The sequence below is a fragment of the Blastocystis hominis genome (genome assembly GCF_000151665.1).
Source record: "Blastocystis hominis, Singapore isolate B (sub-type 7) whole genome shotgun sequence assembly, scaffold_2".
NCBI lineage: Eukaryota > Bigyra > Opalinata > Blastocystidae > Blastocystis > Blastocystis hominis.
This window is the reverse complement of record NW_013171827.1, coordinates 887,201-904,977: the sequence shown is the minus strand read 5'-3', so window position 1 is coordinate 904,977 and position 17,777 is coordinate 887,201. Positions and strand designations below refer to the sequence as shown.

Genomic DNA, 17,777 nt, shown 5'->3' with positions numbered 1-17,777 from the left:
CAACCTCGTATTCGATGAGAGCGAGGAGTTCAATGAGATCGTGAAGAAGTACATCATGACTGGTATGCGTGAGTACAACCAGTGTTTCGTCACAATCATGGCATACAACCTCATGTTGAACATGACAGAGATCCCAAGATTCTCTACCTCACCAATGATCGATTGGGACACCTCCGCATCGTTCGCCGAGATCGTATCGATGAGTGGATCAAGGACTATTTGAAATGGTACCGAAATGGTGTAGAGGAACAGGAGACAGAGGGAAGCGGGTTCGTGTACCATGGGTGGATCGGCTTCCATGTCGAGATGTTCCCACTACGGACATTCGTGGGCTACAAGCACCACACACCTTTTATCATTGGACAGACGGCGGTCAACCCGAATATCAATGACAACCGATGCCTGCAACGGTGTCTCATTCTGGCAAGTGAAGGCGGACACAAGATTATTGCAAATCGCAAGATGGGCGATGCAACCGTGTACAACAAGTGGTGGAAACAACCCAATAAGTACAAAGTATTCGGAGTGACCATTCACGAAGTGGAGGAGGCGATGAACATTCGCGACAATGCACCCTTCAACGCGAGTGAAGAGAAATTCGCCGCATTGGCGGCATTGTTGAAAGTCTCATTCAATGTATTCGAGGTCACACTCTTGCCTGGATACACCGATAAGACGAAGGAGCAATTCGATTTATTCACATGCGATGTCGTGTACAAAAGCAAGGAGAAAGCATGTCCTCTTCTGTCCCTCTGCATCTTGAACGATCTAAATCTACCCGAGGGCACTCCCAAGCATTTCTTGTACATCAAGGACTTGAATGATTTCAAACATCGCATCTTTCGTCAGAGTGATGTGAAGAATAGACATCTCGCAAGAAACGTGAAATGCAGATTCTGTGACGACTTCTTCGGATCTCACAAAGCCGTTCATGATCACGAAGTACAAGCACATCGAGAACTCGTCAATGAAAGCGAAGAGTACGAGTTGTCGAACGAGGAAACTCGGTTGCGATTCACAAACCAGAGATACGAAATGCCAGCACCGGTCGTCGTGTACGCTGACTTCGAGTCGGCCATTGATGACGATAACAGACATAAGCCAATCATGTTATCCTGTCTAGCCGTGTCTCGTATCCCTGCCATCCAGACTCAACTGAGAGTCTTCCATGCACCACACGAGAGCGAAGAAGAGCTTCGTCCTTTCATGGAGTATCTCGTGCAATTGCAAGGGAGTGTGAAAACGTATGTCTTCGATGAATTGCCATTGGAGAGCATATCGAAGGTCGAGAAGGACTTTCGTTCAACAACCGTGTGTCCCTTCTGTCGCAAGAAACTGGAGGACGACAAGGTTAGACATCACGCACATGTGGCAGGTGTATACACCACAGGGAAGGGAAAAATATGCAGCTTCAAAACTGGGCAGTACATCTGTATTTGTTGTACCAAGTGTAATCTCCAACTCTCATTCAACAAGAAGAACTATCGTCTGCCAGTGTATTTCCACAATGGATCGCACTACGATGTCACATTCATCATGAAGATCATCGCGACGATGCCTGGCGGGAATCTCGAAGTCATTCCAACTACTGAGGACAAGGAAATGCAGATCGAGTACAATGGCATTCAATTCAAGGACTCGTTGAAGCTCATCAGCAGCCCCCTTCGATCCATCGTCGCGCAGACACTCGGAGGGAACCTCGATTTGTACGTGTACACCAAACAACAACTATGCAAGTACTGTGAGTCTCGAGGCAAGCAATGGAGTGATGAATACATCAATCTGTTGACACGGAAAGAACCCATGTTCTACAGCCTCATCAAATCATACGAGTCATTGAACAACACCGTCATTCCTTCTCGTGAGCAATGCATTGATGATATAAAGGGAGAGATGATGCCCCAAGACGAGTATGATCACATGGTGAAGCTGTGGAAGACCTTCGATATCAAGACATGGGGTGAGTACTACGAATTGTACAATGTACTCGATGTGACTCTCATGGCTGATGCATTCGAGCATTTTCGCGTTACCACACTGAATGCATTCGGTGTTGATCCAATGCATTACATCACAGCACCGCAAATGGCCTATTCGCTCTTCTTGAAAGTCACAATGGAGGGCGATCATAGTGAGAGTAGCCTCATGACCCTCGCAAGGAAATGGGCTCAGTACATCATGCGCATCAACGCGAATGAGGGACTCGCCGAGAAACAACTGGTGAAATTGTTCTTGAATCGCATGGGTGAATTCTATGAGAGCAAGGGCATTCGATTGATGGAGACAAATGATATCGATGACTTCATGCGATTGTTGAAGAACCTGCGAGGAGGCATCACACAGATCGTGAAACGGCATGCCAAGGTTGACATTGACAACAAGGAGCAAGCAACGTCGTCCCAAGGCATCTACTACCTGGACGCCAACAACCTGTACGGTGGAGCCATGCATCGAATGATGCCTTACGAGTTGGTGGGTGTACCTGAGCGACGAGAAGTGATGGAGAAGATCAATCGTGACCCGAATGGGTGGGTGCAATCACTCAAGACGTTCGGCAAGTATGGATTCTTTATCGAGTGTGATATCGAGGCACCAGTGGAATTCCACGACAAGTTCAATGATCTGCCATTCTTCCCCGTACAGAAGGCAGGCATGTACTCCGATGGAATCAAGAAGTACGCAGAGAAGAACGACATTGTGGACAAAGTGAAAGAGGTGAATACACCGAAGCTCATCTGCGATCTTGTACCTCGTCGCAAGTATCTCGTACATTACTCTCTGTTGCAACTGGGCATTCAACAGGGATATCGTGTCACTCACATTCACCACATCATTCGATTCAAGCAGGCACCGTTCATCTTCGAGTATGTGAACATGCTGAGTGAGAAACGAGCGAAGTCTAAGACCACCGTGGAGAAGAGCCTGTACAAGCTGTTGGCAAACTCGACCTATGGCAAATTCGTTGAGACTGGGTTGAAACGGATGAAAGTGAAGTTCGCTAACACATGGAATGAACGTGAAGCCATCATTCAGAAGCATGGGTACGATATGATCGCCGGGACTACCATGTATTCCGAGAATCTGATCGGTATTAAGTTGAATACACCGGTTCGCAGGGTGGAGAAGCCATTCTTCATCGGGTTCGCCATTCTGGACATGCCCAAGCACATCATCTATGATTTCTACTGCAATGTGCTCAAGACGACATTCGATAACGTGGAGCTGTTGGGACAGGACACGGATTCACTCATCGTGCAGTTGCACGATCGCGCTAACATCGTTCACAAGATGTGTGACATGTACAAATCGTTCGACTTCTCGGAATTGGACAACACGAGCTACTTCTATGGTGAACTCGTGAAGTATTACGAGCATGAAGTGGACAAGAGCAAGTTCCCTTCATTGGACTCGTTCCTCATCTTCAACAAGAAGTTGCCTGGTCCCATCTTCAAGGACGAGCACAACGGACATCGTATCACGGAGTTCGTTGGACTGAGACCGAAGATGTACTGCTTGGTTGATGAAAAGCATGTGATACACAACGCAGCAAAGGGAGTTCCTCGCAATGTGGTGATCGATGGTGAGAGGATGAGTGTGAAGAACATCGATTTGTACAAGCGTGTCCTCGAGGCAGAGAAGAAGGAGGATGCAGTGATCGAAGGCAGCTTCAAACGCATCAACAACCAGGCCTTCGATATCAGCACGAAGGAGCAGACCAAGACCCTTATGACGTGCACCGATAGCAAGCGTTGGATCTTGGACGACAACGTGCACACACTTGCGTTTGGACATTACCGATTGAAGTAAGGGAAACAATTTTACACTTTGGGCATCGAGACAGCTAGGCATATAATGGTCTAAAAAGGAGGCCAGGTTATAATGGCAGAAATTAGCCATAATGGCAACCGTCGGTTTCCGCGCGTTTCTTGTTATGACCAACGAGGTAGAAATGGTAGAAATAGGCAGCCAGATAGAGAAAAGGCGACTTTGGACGAAAATATAGTTCACCGCGGGAAAAGGGTCGAAAATGGTTTCGCGCGATATTCGCGCCATTCCTATACTACTATTATGATTTGGTAGGTTGATACAAGCCTTTTCAAGAAAAAAGACAGTTTTGAAGAAAATGGCAAATGGAATATAGAAGTAAGAAGATTCACATTCGCTTTGGATACCAGTATCATAGAAACAACACTAAGGGATTGAAAAACAAAAGTTTACGATTCATAGGCAATTGCTATGTGAACTAATGTAGGAATTATTTGATTCATCATATAATATAAGAATAGAACAAGAGATAGCACATAGAGAATTACTATAACAAACAAGAATCGTTGTTATATACTTGTTAGTCTAAATGGTTTTATATAATGATAGGGTAATAGTGGAAGTACCATAGAAAACAATAATAGTACTAAATATAATTAACTCACAGTTGGAAATAGAGATTGTATTTTTCTATATTACAGGTAAGAAACATAGCAACAAGTATCGCACACTTATACAGCCAGTACAATAAGTAAGAAATAGCAATAACAACAGGGTGACATAGTGAATGAATATATGGATTGGACGATTAGGATTAATAAGTGAAATCTATCCTAATTATTATTGTTAAATAGTATTTTCCTATAACAAGGTTTAATAAGGTGTTTGTTACATACAGCAACTATATCGCTTGCATACTGCTTTATTTCTTCTATCCATTGTGTTACTGATTATACTAATACAATACATCGGCAATTTGTTTCAATTCTCATAATAGTGACAGATCCATTAGATACGATTATTCTATGTGCATGTCTTCATACAATACACACAAATCAAATCGAAACAACAAGTTCCATTCACACTCAATTCCAGTCTCTGAGTGTTTGTGAGAAATAACTATTTTATGAGACTATCCAGTACGATCCAGTAAATTCACTTGATCGTCTCAATTCAATCGTTTGGAATAGAGAAAGATGCCCAGTATAATACATTTCTATTCTGAACATTAAAATATACTCGATTGTCTCAGTTTTGCTTTTTCGTTTTTCAATTATTCCTTATTTTCATTCTTAACATCGTTACACGAAGGATTGGAACATGCTAGCTAAACCAATCTGGGTTGTGATGATGGAAAAGAGTCAATCGATGATTGGATCCTAAATCAATGACCAAAGAGTGACGGTAAGGGGTTTTGGAACAAACAAGGTAAGCATTGAATATACAATGATCATTGGGTGGAATGGAATGGAATGGAGTGATTTGTGTAGATCCAATGCTGGAATTACTCATCGATTTCGACAAGATCAGCGAGTCTCCAATGAACATCTATGAATCAAATCAAATCAATCAAACTATACTCGAAATTGATTTCGATCGAACTCTCTGGAATGAAATAGGTAGATGGACAGTCTGAAGATTTGGAATATCTAAAATCTATCAATATTCAATATTCAGAAATACTTGCCAATGTCACTACACGAGGATATTGGAAACTCCAATCTTTGGAAGTTATTGATGTTAGATTTGGAAGATCTACAAAGCAAATCATAACCAATCAACTCATTATTACTTCGAAGTGTCAATGAACATGAATCATCATCATCTCTTCCACGAAGTGCACAATAACTCAGTTCAATTTTCTGTAATGATGGAAGATCTGCATCAATCATTTCATTCGAATTCATTCAATACTTTCAATTATTGTTGTTACAGAAACAGCGAATGCCCATTTACCTAATGTAATGGATTGTAGATTTGGAAGATCTATGCATCATTCAAATATTCATTATCATATCAATACCTCGAATCACAAATGAACTACCATAGAAATTGCTTGAACTACTTCCAATTGTGCCAATTTGAATGGATTGTAATTGTGGCAGATTCTTCAATTCAAATTCGCCTCCAAAATCACCAAAACTATATCGACCAATTTGAATGGATTCCAATGATTCACAATTCAATATGTGAAATGATTTCGATTTATCACTATTCTCCATCCATTCTGATGCAGAATGAGGATTACTCAAGAAATCAGTGGTCAATTGATTAAATGAATTGCTACCGATTTTGATAGTTTTCAATCGATTCAATCCATCGATTTGGAATGTTTTCACTGATTCAAAACGTTCATCGCCGATTTCAACTGTTTCTAATGAATTGAGATTGTGCAGACAGTATTCAGTACTATTTCCAAACGCAGAGTCACCTAGGGTGATAGATTGTAGATTTGGAAGATCTATGCATTATTCAAATATTCATTATCATATCAATACCTCGAATCACAAACGAACTATGATAGAAATTTCGTGATACACTTCCAATTGTGCCAATTTGAATGGATTGTAATTGTGGTAGATTCTTCAATTCAAAGTCGCCAGCAAAATCACTGAAGCTGTATTGACCAATTTGAATGGATTCCAATGATTCACAATTCAATATGTGGAATGATTTCGATTTGTTGTCCGCCTTCTCGTAGTCCCAGTTAGATTGCTTCAGTTGAGTAAATGAATTGCTACCGATTTTGATAGTTTTCAATCGATTCAATCCATCGATTTGGAATGTTTGCACTGATCCAAAACATTCATCGCCGATTTCGATTGATTCCAAAGAATTCAAATTTGATAATTGTATTGTTATTACACTAGTAAATGAATTCCTTCCGATTTTGATAGTTTGTAGACTTCTTAACCCATCGATTACAAATGTAGTCGCCTTTCCGAAACTATCATCTCCTATCTCGATTGTTTTTAGATTTGGATAATTCGATATTTTAAATCGTTTAAATTGGTTTCCATATCCATTTCCAACAATGTATGATTCTTGGTTACTTTTAATACCATGTGGTCCTCCATAGTAGTAATCTATTATACTGTAGATAATGAAAATGATAATTACAATAACCAAGATAACAATCATACACAAATAACAATTTTCTAGTATATTCCTCATAACTTTCTTGTATTTTGATTTACACGTTTTGCTTTTTTTATCAACTGTTAAAAATCGCTCGATAAAACTATTAATCGAATCGTCAAAATCAAAGAATATACAAACTCTTTCACTAAGCCATTCCTGACATTTCCAGAGAGACACGAAATACAATAATAGCACGCCCAATAGAATAGAACCAATTACTACTTGAACATTAAAACTAATTATAATAAAAACTATTACTAAAATCATCATTATTGATTGAATAATCCATATTTCTTCCATACGATGACCCATTATCCATTCTCTCTCTTTTTTAGCTACACCATTATCATATTCTATTCCTTTTCCATGACGTTTACCATTCTTATAATTGCCTTGGAATATCATTGATTCTCCATCTTTGTCATATTCTTCACCTTTTCCATTTCTTGGATAGCACATTCGTATTTCATTCAAGAATTCTCCTTCATATATCTTGTGGCCATTTTTATATTCCGTCATTATATTGGAACTAAATTGTTTCAATAGAGCCACTTCTTTACCTTCTTTCCATAGACTAATACGACTTATCTTATCAGCACTATAAGAATAACACATACCATCATTGTTTCCCTCTTTATCTTTTTGACAAATTCGAATCAATTTACCATTTTCATCACACTCTTTCCAATAGCCTTTTTTCCCCATTTCTGATAATGGTTCTATATTCAGTTTCTTACCCTTCGAATAATATCCATCAGAAACAAGTTGCCCATTTCTGTCATATTCTTTTCCTCGACCTTCGCGATATCCACTTTCAAAATTACCTTCAAACCATACTTTATGAGATGCATCATATAATTTGAATAATCCACTGTATAAACTTTCAGATCCATTTTTAAAATGAACTAATCTATCTAGATTCTTTCCTTCATTATTGTAATAATAACAATATCCTTCATTGTTTCCGAAATCATCTTTTTGACAAATTCGAATCAATTTACCATTTTCATCACACTCTTTCCAATAGCCTTCTTTTCCCATTTCTGATAATGGTTCTATATTCAGTTTCTCACCTTTCGAATAAAATCCATCAGATATCAAATTCCCATTTCTGTCATATTCTTTTCCTCGACCTTCCCGACGTCCATTCTTAAAATAACCTCGAAAGTATACCAAGCCATTCTTATAGATTGTGCAAGGTCCACAAGCTGTTCCTTCCACAAAAGTCAAACTTGCCATCAATATGTTCTTCTTGGAATAGATACTTGATTCACCATCCATTTTTGAGTTTTTAAGAGTTGTTCTTATCGTACAGCCTTCGTGAGGCTTATCTACTTCAATACGTGCTTTTCCATTTTCTTCCTTCACGGACTTTATAGGAAACTGTTCAGAGACATTATATTCCCACCAATTATCAGCGTCGCCGTTTCCACCACCTTCGACTTTAATTGAAGCTAATTCTATGTTAGAAGCAAGTTTTCCGCCTTTTGTCAAATTACTCATTTAAATTTTTGTGTTTTGTGTAGTTATATATTGTTATAACGATTTCTTGATAATCAATAATTATTGTACAAGAGCATCGATTCGATTTTTCTATTGAGCCTTGTGAGTTACTGTAGTTTTAAGAATTATATTATATGGATGACCTATCGTTAGTTAAATAGAAAGGTTTACTCACACAGTATTGTCACTCATAATACAGAAATATTACAAAATAACATTCATCTGTTTTATACCTTAGAGTAGTTTAGAATAACGATATACCTTTGCTTGTTTTGGTTAGACGAATTATCCTTTTTGCTTCTTAACCATTCGTTTGAATATGATTTGTTTTATAGTAGTGAATTCGTTTTTCACATTTTCGACAAACAAGCACGATTCACTACACGCTAATAATTCAAACGATACTTGGTTTATTTACTGATATTGTTCCATTATATAGGAGTGAATATGGTATATTAACCTTGAATTACCAACCTTCAACCTTTTTACCATCCTATTTTCATTTTATAGATTCTAGCGATTGGTAATAACTGATTATAAAAGAAAATGTGAACTAATAAAAATGAGCATCAATTCACTTTTTTATTACCATCATTTCAATTTTCTTTATGTATATTTATGCTTACTGGTAAAAATAGTATATGAAAGACAACTGAGTTTGCATTACCCATCAAGAGCAAGGATAGAATAATTAGAGTTAATATGTAAAAGAACTATCAGCTATATCGGATGATCAACCCTTTTTTGTTGGAAGTGATTCATTTTGTACAAGGAATTCATTTCTAGTGTCTTCACTGGCTTTTTACTATCTCCATATGGTTCTGATCTATTCCTCGCTACTCATCACGTTCATACATATACCATATATCCATGATCCATATTTAATTTCTTACTTCCTATTGTCATTCGTTTATTTATTATTCACTCAAGAGTCACAACTATTGCTTGCATTATTACTCTGCAAATCATCTTATCAATGTTCAATCTTATGATATATCATGCAAGACTATTTTCAACATTCAGCTATAATGAAAAACAACTCATAAAAGCCAAAACCTAAGTTTCTTATCTCTTACCTCAAAACAACCAGACTCGTTATCCTTCTTACTAGACTCCATCTTAGTTACCCACTCCTATTCAATATCATGTCAAATGATCAACAATTGTACACTTCAACCCAATTTACCATATTTTGTTACTATGCTGGATTTGACTTCCACGGTAAAACTCAATTCTGGATATGAGATGCCTGTGATCGGTTTGGGGTGCTTTTAAACAGTCCACTTCATGAATAGAACTTGGGAAACAACCGACGAAATAACCATCAAATGCGTAACAGCCGCCATCAAATGTGGATACCGCATGATTGATACTGCCTCCTACTACATATCCTTTCCATTCACCCAAAAGTCTTTAACTTCCAGAATAATGGCAAAGCAATCGGGACTGCGATAAAGCAATGTATCGAAGAAGGACTGGTGAAGCGTGAAGATCTTTTCATTACCACCAAACTCTGGGTGGTGGACTGGAAGAAAGAGAACGTTGAGAAGGCTATTCGGCAATGTCTTTCGGACCTTCAGACCGACTACATTGATCTCTACCTCATTCACTGGCCAGGTGCATGCAATCTGCCCGAAGACGAAGAAAAGAAACGTCAAGAGGGATATTTCTTTGACTACAATGGTACTCAGCCCGATGAACCGGGTCGTCGTTTGGGTTATCAGATTGAGAATTTGAAAGAAACCTGGGGTGCAATGGAGAAACTGAAAGAAAGCGGACTAGCTCGTTCCATTGGTGTGTCGAACTTCACAACGAAGAAACTGAAGGATTTGCTCTCCTTCTGCACGATCAAGCCTGCCATGAATCAAGTCGAACTCCACCCCTATTTACAGCAATGGGAGCTGAAAGAATTCTGTGATTCACAGGGCATCTTCCTGACCGCGTATTATCCACTCGGCGGATCCGCGAATGCTACAGGCCAGCGAGAAGAACCGCTCATGAAACATCCCATTCTCCGAACGATCGCAGAGAAATACGACAAGTCGACAGCGCAGGTGATGATTCGCTGGGCGATTCAGAGAGGCACGGTGTGCATTCCAAAGTCCTCGTCGCCTGAGCGAATCGTGCAGAACTGCGACGTGTTCGATTTCGAATTGACGGAGGAGGAGATGAGAGAGATTCGAGCGATGGATCGGCATCATCGATTCTGCAATGGCGCTTTCCTGCTCCCAGCACCCTTCACATGGAAGGATCTGTGGGATGGAGAGAACGTGGCGTTGCGTGTTTGTTGAACAAAGAAGAATTAGTCGATATCCACAGAGGTCTCCATTGAAACAGTCGTCGCTTGCGTGGGTTCAAATGGCTCCTTAAAATCGGAAGGATCTTCCATCACGACTCCGCCATTTCCAAACAGCACAGCGCTCACCGAACAGAGGAACATCGAGGCGAAGCACAACGCCTACGGTCCAATCCTCCCTTTTCGCTTACAATGATCGCTACGGGGATGGCGAACCAAGTGAACTTCCAGTTCCATTTCCCCGAGATCTTCATCAACAAACACACCGCCACGAGGATCTTCACGATGGTCACACACGTGTGACAGCCCAGAGCCATCGAGAGCAGCCCTCCCTCCTACTGTTCAGTCTCTCTTCCCATCCACACCTCCGTTCCCGTCGCCTGCAGGCCGCATCGCATGCACTGCGCCACCAAAATCTGCAGTCCGTAGTAGATCCACACGAACAGGAAGGTGAGCTCCCAGTCCCAGCTGATGATCCCATCGTGCTTCGCGGCCACCAGATAGACGGTGAGCGCGATAATCACGTTCGAGAACTCGTCGAAGAAGTCTCGGAGTTTGTTCTGCCCCTCGTAGGAATTCAAAAACGGCATGTAGATATATTTGAGAGCGTAGATGAAGTAGGGAATGAGGGCGGTCGTGAAGTTCACCTTCCAAACCTTGTCGAGACACAGCACGAAGCAGATCTGGGCCACCACAAAGATGATGACATTGATGTTCATGAGGAGCGGGTAGGAAATCGGGAGACGCTCCGACTCATCCAGTGTTCTGTTTTCCTTCATTTTTGCAAAAAGAATGGGGAAAGTGCCGATGCACATGTAGAGTAAAAATGCATCCACGACAAAGGCTGGCAGCATAACGACCCACCATGGCCAAGTTATCCATTCATCGATCCGCATGCACAATGTTACTATATTTGATTTCTGTCAGTGCTGTGTACAAACGAACCATATCGACCCGAGAAGCAAAAACAAAAGGAGCGAAAAAATAGAACAACGTATGGAAACTGAGGAGGTTCGCAACATCGCCATGAATGTCTCCTGAGAAATGTTAGACGGATTGTCCATCATATCGACTGCCTCTTTTCCCATCTTGTCATAAAGTGCCTACATCACAACGCAAACTGACAAACTACCCTTTTGCGTGGGTCGGATAATATATCATACGCCTCTTTGATCGCCACAAACTGAAGTTCAACAGTATTGACAGAAATACCTTCTTCTCGGCCTCTTTATCGCCTGGATTTTTATCTGGATGGTATTTTAAAGCTTTGGATCGGTATGCTTTCTATCTTTCAGTGAAGGTTATCATCACAACCTTGATTTCCGCATCAGTTGCATCTTTAGATACTCCAAGAATGTCATACAATTCCGTTCTGGAAGGCATTTCAAAAATAAAAATGTACTGAACATACTTCAAGTGTACGAAGTGAACAAAAACGAATTATGAATCGGGTTTTTGGAATCCTGGCCATTCTTGCGGTGTGGTTATCGGGGGCTCTAGTGAGAGTGAAAAAGCCAATCGTTCCCGATCACAATTGTTTGTTTGTGTTGGCACATCCGGACGATGAGTCCATGTTTATGGTAGAAGTAATCAGTGTTTATCACTAGATCCCCACCATCCTCGCTCTGAACAAGTCCACACTTTACTTTTTGTATTATACGAATGGTATTAAAGGTGCACATGATTGATATGAAGGGGATTTCGAAGGTTTGGGAGACATTCGTGAAAAAGAGTTACTTTCTGCCCTAACTTTCTTGTCCGTTGACCCTACCCATATTCAGATTGTTCACGATCATTCTATTCAGGATTCTCCGACTCTCACCTGGAATGAAACAAAAACTGTCCAGATCCTTCAATCTGCTGTCGAAAAATGGAACGTTATGGAAGTATTTTCAATTTCTACTCTTCAATAGATTTTCACCTTTGATGCCTTTGGGGTGTCGGGTCATGTGAACCATATATCTGCACATTCTGCAGTCGCAAGCTACTGCTCAAACAATAACATTTCTGTAAGATATTTGAAATCTGCAAACTTGCTCACCAAATATTTGGGTCCATTTCAAATGAGCTCTGCTTACACATTTCGTGTGTGGTCTCCACTCATGAGCTGGAGAGCCATGTCCTTGCACCGTACCCAATTTCTGTGGTATCGTCGTCTGTTCGTGTTGTTTTCGTGCTATTCCTATGTCAATGTGTGGAATGAATTGTGTTTGTATGTTTGTTTAGTTTAAGTTTTCTTTTATTACCAATCAACTCGATCACTAATGGAGAAGTCTAGGTCTGAGAAGGTATTTGAAGTCATCAGCTTGTCTTCAAGTTTCTTCGATGTAGGCTTCGAGCGAGTTTCGTTTGATTGTAGCGATTTGACTTTATCTCCCTATGCAAAATCGGAATTCAATCTCGAAAGAGTGGAATGCGGACAGTGAACAGTAACGCATAGGATTGGGTAAACCCGAGAATATTCTGCCCTTTTTACGCTATCCGTGCAAACCAAATCGTTTTATTCCGCAGTATTGTGCTTCTGGTGTTTTTCTGATGGGTAGTTTCTGGGAGCTTGTTTTGAAGCTCTACTCTACTGAAGTACTCTATCCTATTAGTAAGGACAATTATTGCTTTGAGTTTCGTGATGACATTCTCACCAATATTGTCCCTCATTATCACGGAGAGCGGCTAATGAAGGACGAGTATATAGATGGTATAATCCCTTTTTGAATAAGAACGAAGGTGAGATTTCACGTGATGTTTGTCGCACTTTTCCTCATCACCTTTTATTCCGCCACAAAGAGAACGGTGGCCAGTCAATTTTAGAATCTGTCCTTCGCAAAGTGAGCGACAATTATTTTGGACTTGGCTACTGCCAAGGAATGAACTACGTCGCTGGAACGATCATGATCGCTCTAGTCGATCCCGAGCTAAACGGCTACTATAGTGATAATGACACAGATGAACTGCAATATCGAATTCGAAAGTGGGCCATCGCCTTTTTTAGTTGAACGTAGTTTGGACACAGAAGATATCCGAAACCAAATGTACGAGATCATGTCTTTACTGATTGATCGGTTGCAGATGGTTCGGTTGTGGGGGTATGGCTTTCCAGACCTCCCTTTATTCGTGTTTGTTTTACGAAAGTATTTAGAGTACAGCTAGCTTTCCTTTTGTTCCCTAGTCGCTATGCTCCGGATCTTCGCGATCATTTAGAATCGCTCGGTTTTGACTTGTCAATCATCGTCACCCGGTGGTTCATTCCGCTTTTTTCGAACAACATGCCGTTTTCGTTGGTGTTCCGGATCTGGGACTATTTGTTTATCGTGGGAATCTCAGGCCTCTTTCGAGTCACCATGGCGTTGCTGCTGCAGTATAAAAAGATCATTTTACAGAGCGATTTGGTTCAGATATCGAGCTTTATCCATGATGTGGGTCTCTCGCATCTGCAAAAAGAAAAGGAAGTGCAAGCCTTCTTTAAAACCATGATTTCATTGCATGATGTGGGGGAGGAGTCGAGAAATGATCTGCAGATTGATCGGGTTTCGTATGTACAGTTGTATAGTGAGTTCTCGGATCGATGCCGCGTGACGTTCGCCATTCGCTGCTCGGTTTGAGATGTAGAATGTCGGAGGAGTGCAAAGTGAAGCACGAGCAGTTGTCATCCGACATCCGCGTGCTGCTGGAGCGAATCAAAAACATTCACGACGAGGAAGTGCTGCTTCGGAACGATCTTCGAAACAATCTCCTCGATGAGACGCGATTCACCGACGAGTTGGGCGATTTGAATCAAAAGAAAGCGAAGGCGGAGAGGTCGTATGTGAGGCTGGTCAAGCTTGGTCAACAAGCGAATCTTTCGGAGTATGTAAACCAGATTTCCGTCTTGGAAGAATGCATTCAGCAGGTGGAAGCTGATTTGGCTTCGCTGAAAAAGCGAATTTCAGAACGGATCGAAAGTGGGAATGAAAGAAGGGAGTGAGAAGTAGATCTGGAAGATAACAATACGCAGCGACTTTCTCTTCGCATTCAGCTTTCTCAGCTAATGAAGGAGCGATCTCTGCTCCTCTTTCAAGTGTTCTTAGAGTGGATTGTTTGTTCAAAAAACAACAGCAACAACAACAACAACAACGCCAATAGGAGCAAGCGAACTGACCTGATCTACAAAGAACGGGTCAGATCATCTCATCTCTCTTCTCTACACAATCGTGTGCTGCAAGATCTGATTGATCCGCTCTTCTGTTTGGGCGTTCAGCTCGTCAAAGTCCTTACTATACAAATCGTACTCCTTCGTCGTAAGCAGCGCAACCAGCAAGCCGAAGCCGCTGCACAGCGTGAGCAGCACGCTCTCTCCCTTCGCCAACACGCTTCTACACAATGAATTCATTCCTCGAATCGCACAATCCTCTGTTCGCAGAGCACACCAATCGGTTAAAATAACAGTTCGATAGAATTCCGAAGGCCAGCTGCGTCATCGGAATCAGCACGACCAGCACGCGGCGAAGCCAAATCGTTCGGGTCTGGCATCCATAGAGGGGAAGGAACAACAGTGTGGTTCTAGAGTTCGATGGAATTCGATGGAGGCAGGTACAGGAGGAACAGACCGGAAAGACCCAGAGAGAACCAGGAAACCGAAGACTCGCAGTGAGAATAGAGAGAGACACCGAATTGACCGAGACAAAAGAGAGTTAATAAACTCACTGAAACGATCTTGTTGGTTCGCTTTAATTCCTAAATTGGGATTGAGTGGAGAATCAAAACCTCAGAGATCCAAGAGAGTCGAAGAAGAGAGAGCAGGGAATAAGATTCGTCGTAGTTGGAAACCGAAATGGAGGCGATTTTGAAGATGTCCCAAGTGAGAAGCATCCAGTCTATAGGGAGTAAAGATTCGAGTTCGAATACAAATGCTTTGGAAGATACAGCATATCAGAATAATAATGTACCACCACACAACTTGTTTTCTACATTAGCATCAAAACGAAATTCTACATCATGGAAACAATCGAACATATGATGAAAATGATATTGATCAAAAAGCAAAACGTACAAAACGCATATCCCACGAGATAACAGTACCCCGGTCGGTTCTTGAACTGATAAACCCATCGAACATAATAGAATGATAGGACCCACACAAAGGAATGTATAAAAAGCCAACTAAACATGAGTCAGAGTAACGAGAAGCGAACAGATAAGGACTCTGTTTTCTGTATATTACACAATACAGACCGAAAGACAAACAACACAAAATTACTATTACAGCGATCCACTCTCAATTAAGACAACTCTACAACAAGGGAAGAAATTGCAAGGATATCCTAATAAATCGCAGATGGCGCTTCAGTTGTTCAGAATTTTCGTCCCGAAGAATTGGTTGATACAATGATCCAACAGATGACATGAGAGGGTTTGAAAATGCTGAAATACAGGACCTCTATAGGATGAAAGCTGAATAGATCAATCAGATTTGGTTTTCTAACAATAATGTGGATTGGCTATATTGCTTGAAATATAAATCAGGGTGTAAGACAAAACAGAAAAATGTATCTAAAATGGGGAATAGATGGAAAGTGAGTGGATTCTGGCTAACAATATAAAATTCTATTTTCTTTGAATGCAAATCGACCGATAGATTCGCATTTCCATGCAATGTTTATATACATCCCACAATCGACTTTCGACTTAGCGTTCAATACCTGCAAAATCGATTCCACATTCAATAACACTCCTTCCTCAATACACTTCGAACAACATTCCCTCAAATACAGTTTTTTTCTGTTCAAGATGAATACGGATTCCTCCGACTGGAAACGTTTTATCCCTTATTCTGATGAACTTACACGTATTTATGCGGAATTAGAGACCTGCATGAATACTCCACCATCGTGGACAGAATCGGAAGGAACCCTTCCTGTCCTGACGAACCGTTCCATTGATATTTTTGAAGATATCGATCTACGTCCAAAGGTTTCCCATGTTGAACAACAGCTGAGGTAGTCGTTGTTTTTACTTTTTCATTTTGTAGTACCCTCATTGGAAGACTTGATAATACGATCAGCAGTACAGAAACCATTCTTGATTCGGTAAACTCGTCCATCCGAACGTTAGATACGATTTCGCAGCAATATGATGATGTACCCACTATTCAAATTGCGTTTAGTGCCATAGATATCTATCATAACAAAGTCCCTCCATGATGAGTGTGAGGGGTATATTTCTGATGAAGTATTTTTTCATTTTGTAATCTTATACTGTAGAAATCACTCAGCCGTGTTCTTAGCGAGCTTCGTGAGCCTCTCTCCTACTTCCGCGATTTGTCTGTGATTACAGACAAGATCGGAATGAGCAGCATCTACGCGAAAGAAGCATCCACGGAGAAGAGCAAGGAAATGGAGTACGACCTGTACTGCGACGAGCTCTCCTCCATCATCACTCGCATCTTCGACTGTCTGCAATTCTTCAACTCCCATGTACAAACTCTCTTCCCCGTTCCATGCAGCCCTCCTACAAGGACAGCTCGAACTACATCACGAAGTATCAAGCTCTCCTCGACCGCGTGTACGAAATCATCTCCAATAAATTCTCCTCGCTTTTGAAAACGTGCTCAGCGCAAGTCCAAGAAAAACAAGACAAAAACGTTCTGCTTCTCTTCCTATCCTTCCCTCTAGCAGCTCCTCGTCTCTTCCTCCCCTCTCTACTACTTCTTCTCTGCGTTATCGCGCGGAAACGCCGGCGTCGTGAATCACATCCTTCAAATCCACTCCGGCGCCTACGAGCCCAAGAAAGACTCCTGCTTTTCGCTCTATTGCGAGGCTCGCTACGATCTAATGAAAGAGCTCTTCCTCCGCGAGGTCGCGCAGATCCTCGAAAACGGAGAGTCCTTCGAAACCCGCGTGCGATCGGCGATTCTGCTCATGATTGAAGTCTGCGAAATGGAAAGCGAGTGCTTCGTCTCGTTTTTCTCCTCCGGATCGGACAAGAACCACGTTTCCACGGTTCGGTCTTCGCCGGGGTTCGCGAATAGCATCTGCTCGCTCATCGAGGATTTGGCGTTGCTTTGCTACGAGCAGATCCGTCCGCTGGTTCTGGATTG

At 41.3% G+C, this 17,777-nt stretch overlaps 6 protein-coding genes; 3 read left to right on the top strand and 3 right to left on the bottom strand.

Moving 5' to 3' along the window:
- Positions 1-1,206: 1,206 nt before the first annotated feature.
- Positions 1,207-4,645, top strand: GSBLH_T00002704001 (uncharacterized protein; the record flags this gene model as incomplete). XM_013041194.1 has 1 exon in its annotated part: positions 1,207-4,645. The coding sequence occupies one exon, from the start codon at positions 1,207-1,209 to the stop codon at positions 3,805-3,807; it is 2,601 nt and encodes an 866-aa protein (XP_012896648.1). The 3' UTR covers positions 3,808-4,645.
- A 786-nt stretch (positions 4,646-5,431) lies between these two features.
- On the bottom strand, positions 5,432-6,173 carry GSBLH_T00002703001 (uncharacterized protein; the record flags this gene model as incomplete). XM_013041193.1 has 4 exons in its annotated part: positions 5,789-6,173; positions 5,680-5,751; positions 5,558-5,644; positions 5,432-5,520 (listed from the first exon to the last, which is right to left on the bottom strand). Exons 1-4 carry the CDS (start codon positions 5,985-5,987, stop codon positions 5,432-5,434), a joined length of 447 nt encoding a protein of 148 aa, XP_012896647.1. The 5' UTR covers positions 5,988-6,173.
- A 3,388-nt stretch (positions 6,174-9,561) lies between these two features.
- GSBLH_T00006478001 (uncharacterized protein) lies at positions 9,562-10,700 on the top strand (the record flags this gene model as incomplete). The annotated part of the gene is made up of 3 exons (XM_013041192.1): positions 9,562-9,630; positions 9,705-9,741; positions 9,820-10,700. 3 exons carry the CDS (start codon positions 9,562-9,564, stop codon positions 10,698-10,700), a joined length of 987 nt encoding a protein of 328 aa, XP_012896646.1.
- An 11-nt stretch (positions 10,701-10,711) lies between these two features.
- GSBLH_T00002701001 (uncharacterized protein) lies at positions 10,712-12,088 on the bottom strand (the record flags this gene model as incomplete). Its single annotated transcript, XM_013041191.1, has 7 exons — positions 10,712-10,867; positions 10,897-11,037; positions 11,071-11,612; positions 11,643-11,808; positions 11,838-11,888; positions 11,918-11,989; positions 12,020-12,088. The coding sequence occupies 7 exons, from the start codon at positions 12,086-12,088 to the stop codon at positions 10,712-10,714; spliced, it is 1,197 nt and encodes a 398-aa protein (XP_012896645.1).
- Positions 12,089-12,147: 59 nt separating this feature from the next.
- Positions 12,148-14,666, top strand: GSBLH_T00006477001 (uncharacterized protein; the record flags this gene model as incomplete). Its single annotated transcript, XM_013041190.1, is given in 13 exon segments — positions 12,148-12,285; positions 12,313-12,370; positions 12,401-12,591; positions 12,619-12,917; positions 12,984-13,032; positions 13,065-13,113; positions 13,146-13,215; positions 13,249-13,323; positions 13,398-13,495; positions 13,514-13,673; positions 13,705-13,833; positions 13,872-14,234; positions 14,312-14,666. The coding sequence occupies 13 exon segments, from the start codon at positions 12,148-12,150 to the stop codon at positions 14,664-14,666; spliced, it is 2,034 nt and encodes a 677-aa protein (XP_012896644.1).
- A 388-nt stretch (positions 14,667-15,054) lies between these two features.
- GSBLH_T00002700001 (uncharacterized protein) lies at positions 15,055-16,138 on the bottom strand (the record flags this gene model as incomplete). XM_013041189.1 has 5 exons in its annotated part: positions 15,674-16,138; positions 15,587-15,645; positions 15,446-15,555; positions 15,276-15,415; positions 15,055-15,241 (listed from the first exon to the last, which is right to left on the bottom strand). Exons 1-5 carry the CDS (start codon positions 15,847-15,849, stop codon positions 15,055-15,057), a joined length of 672 nt encoding a protein of 223 aa, XP_012896643.1. The 5' UTR covers positions 15,850-16,138.
- Between the last annotated feature and the right edge of the window lie 1,639 nt (positions 16,139-17,777).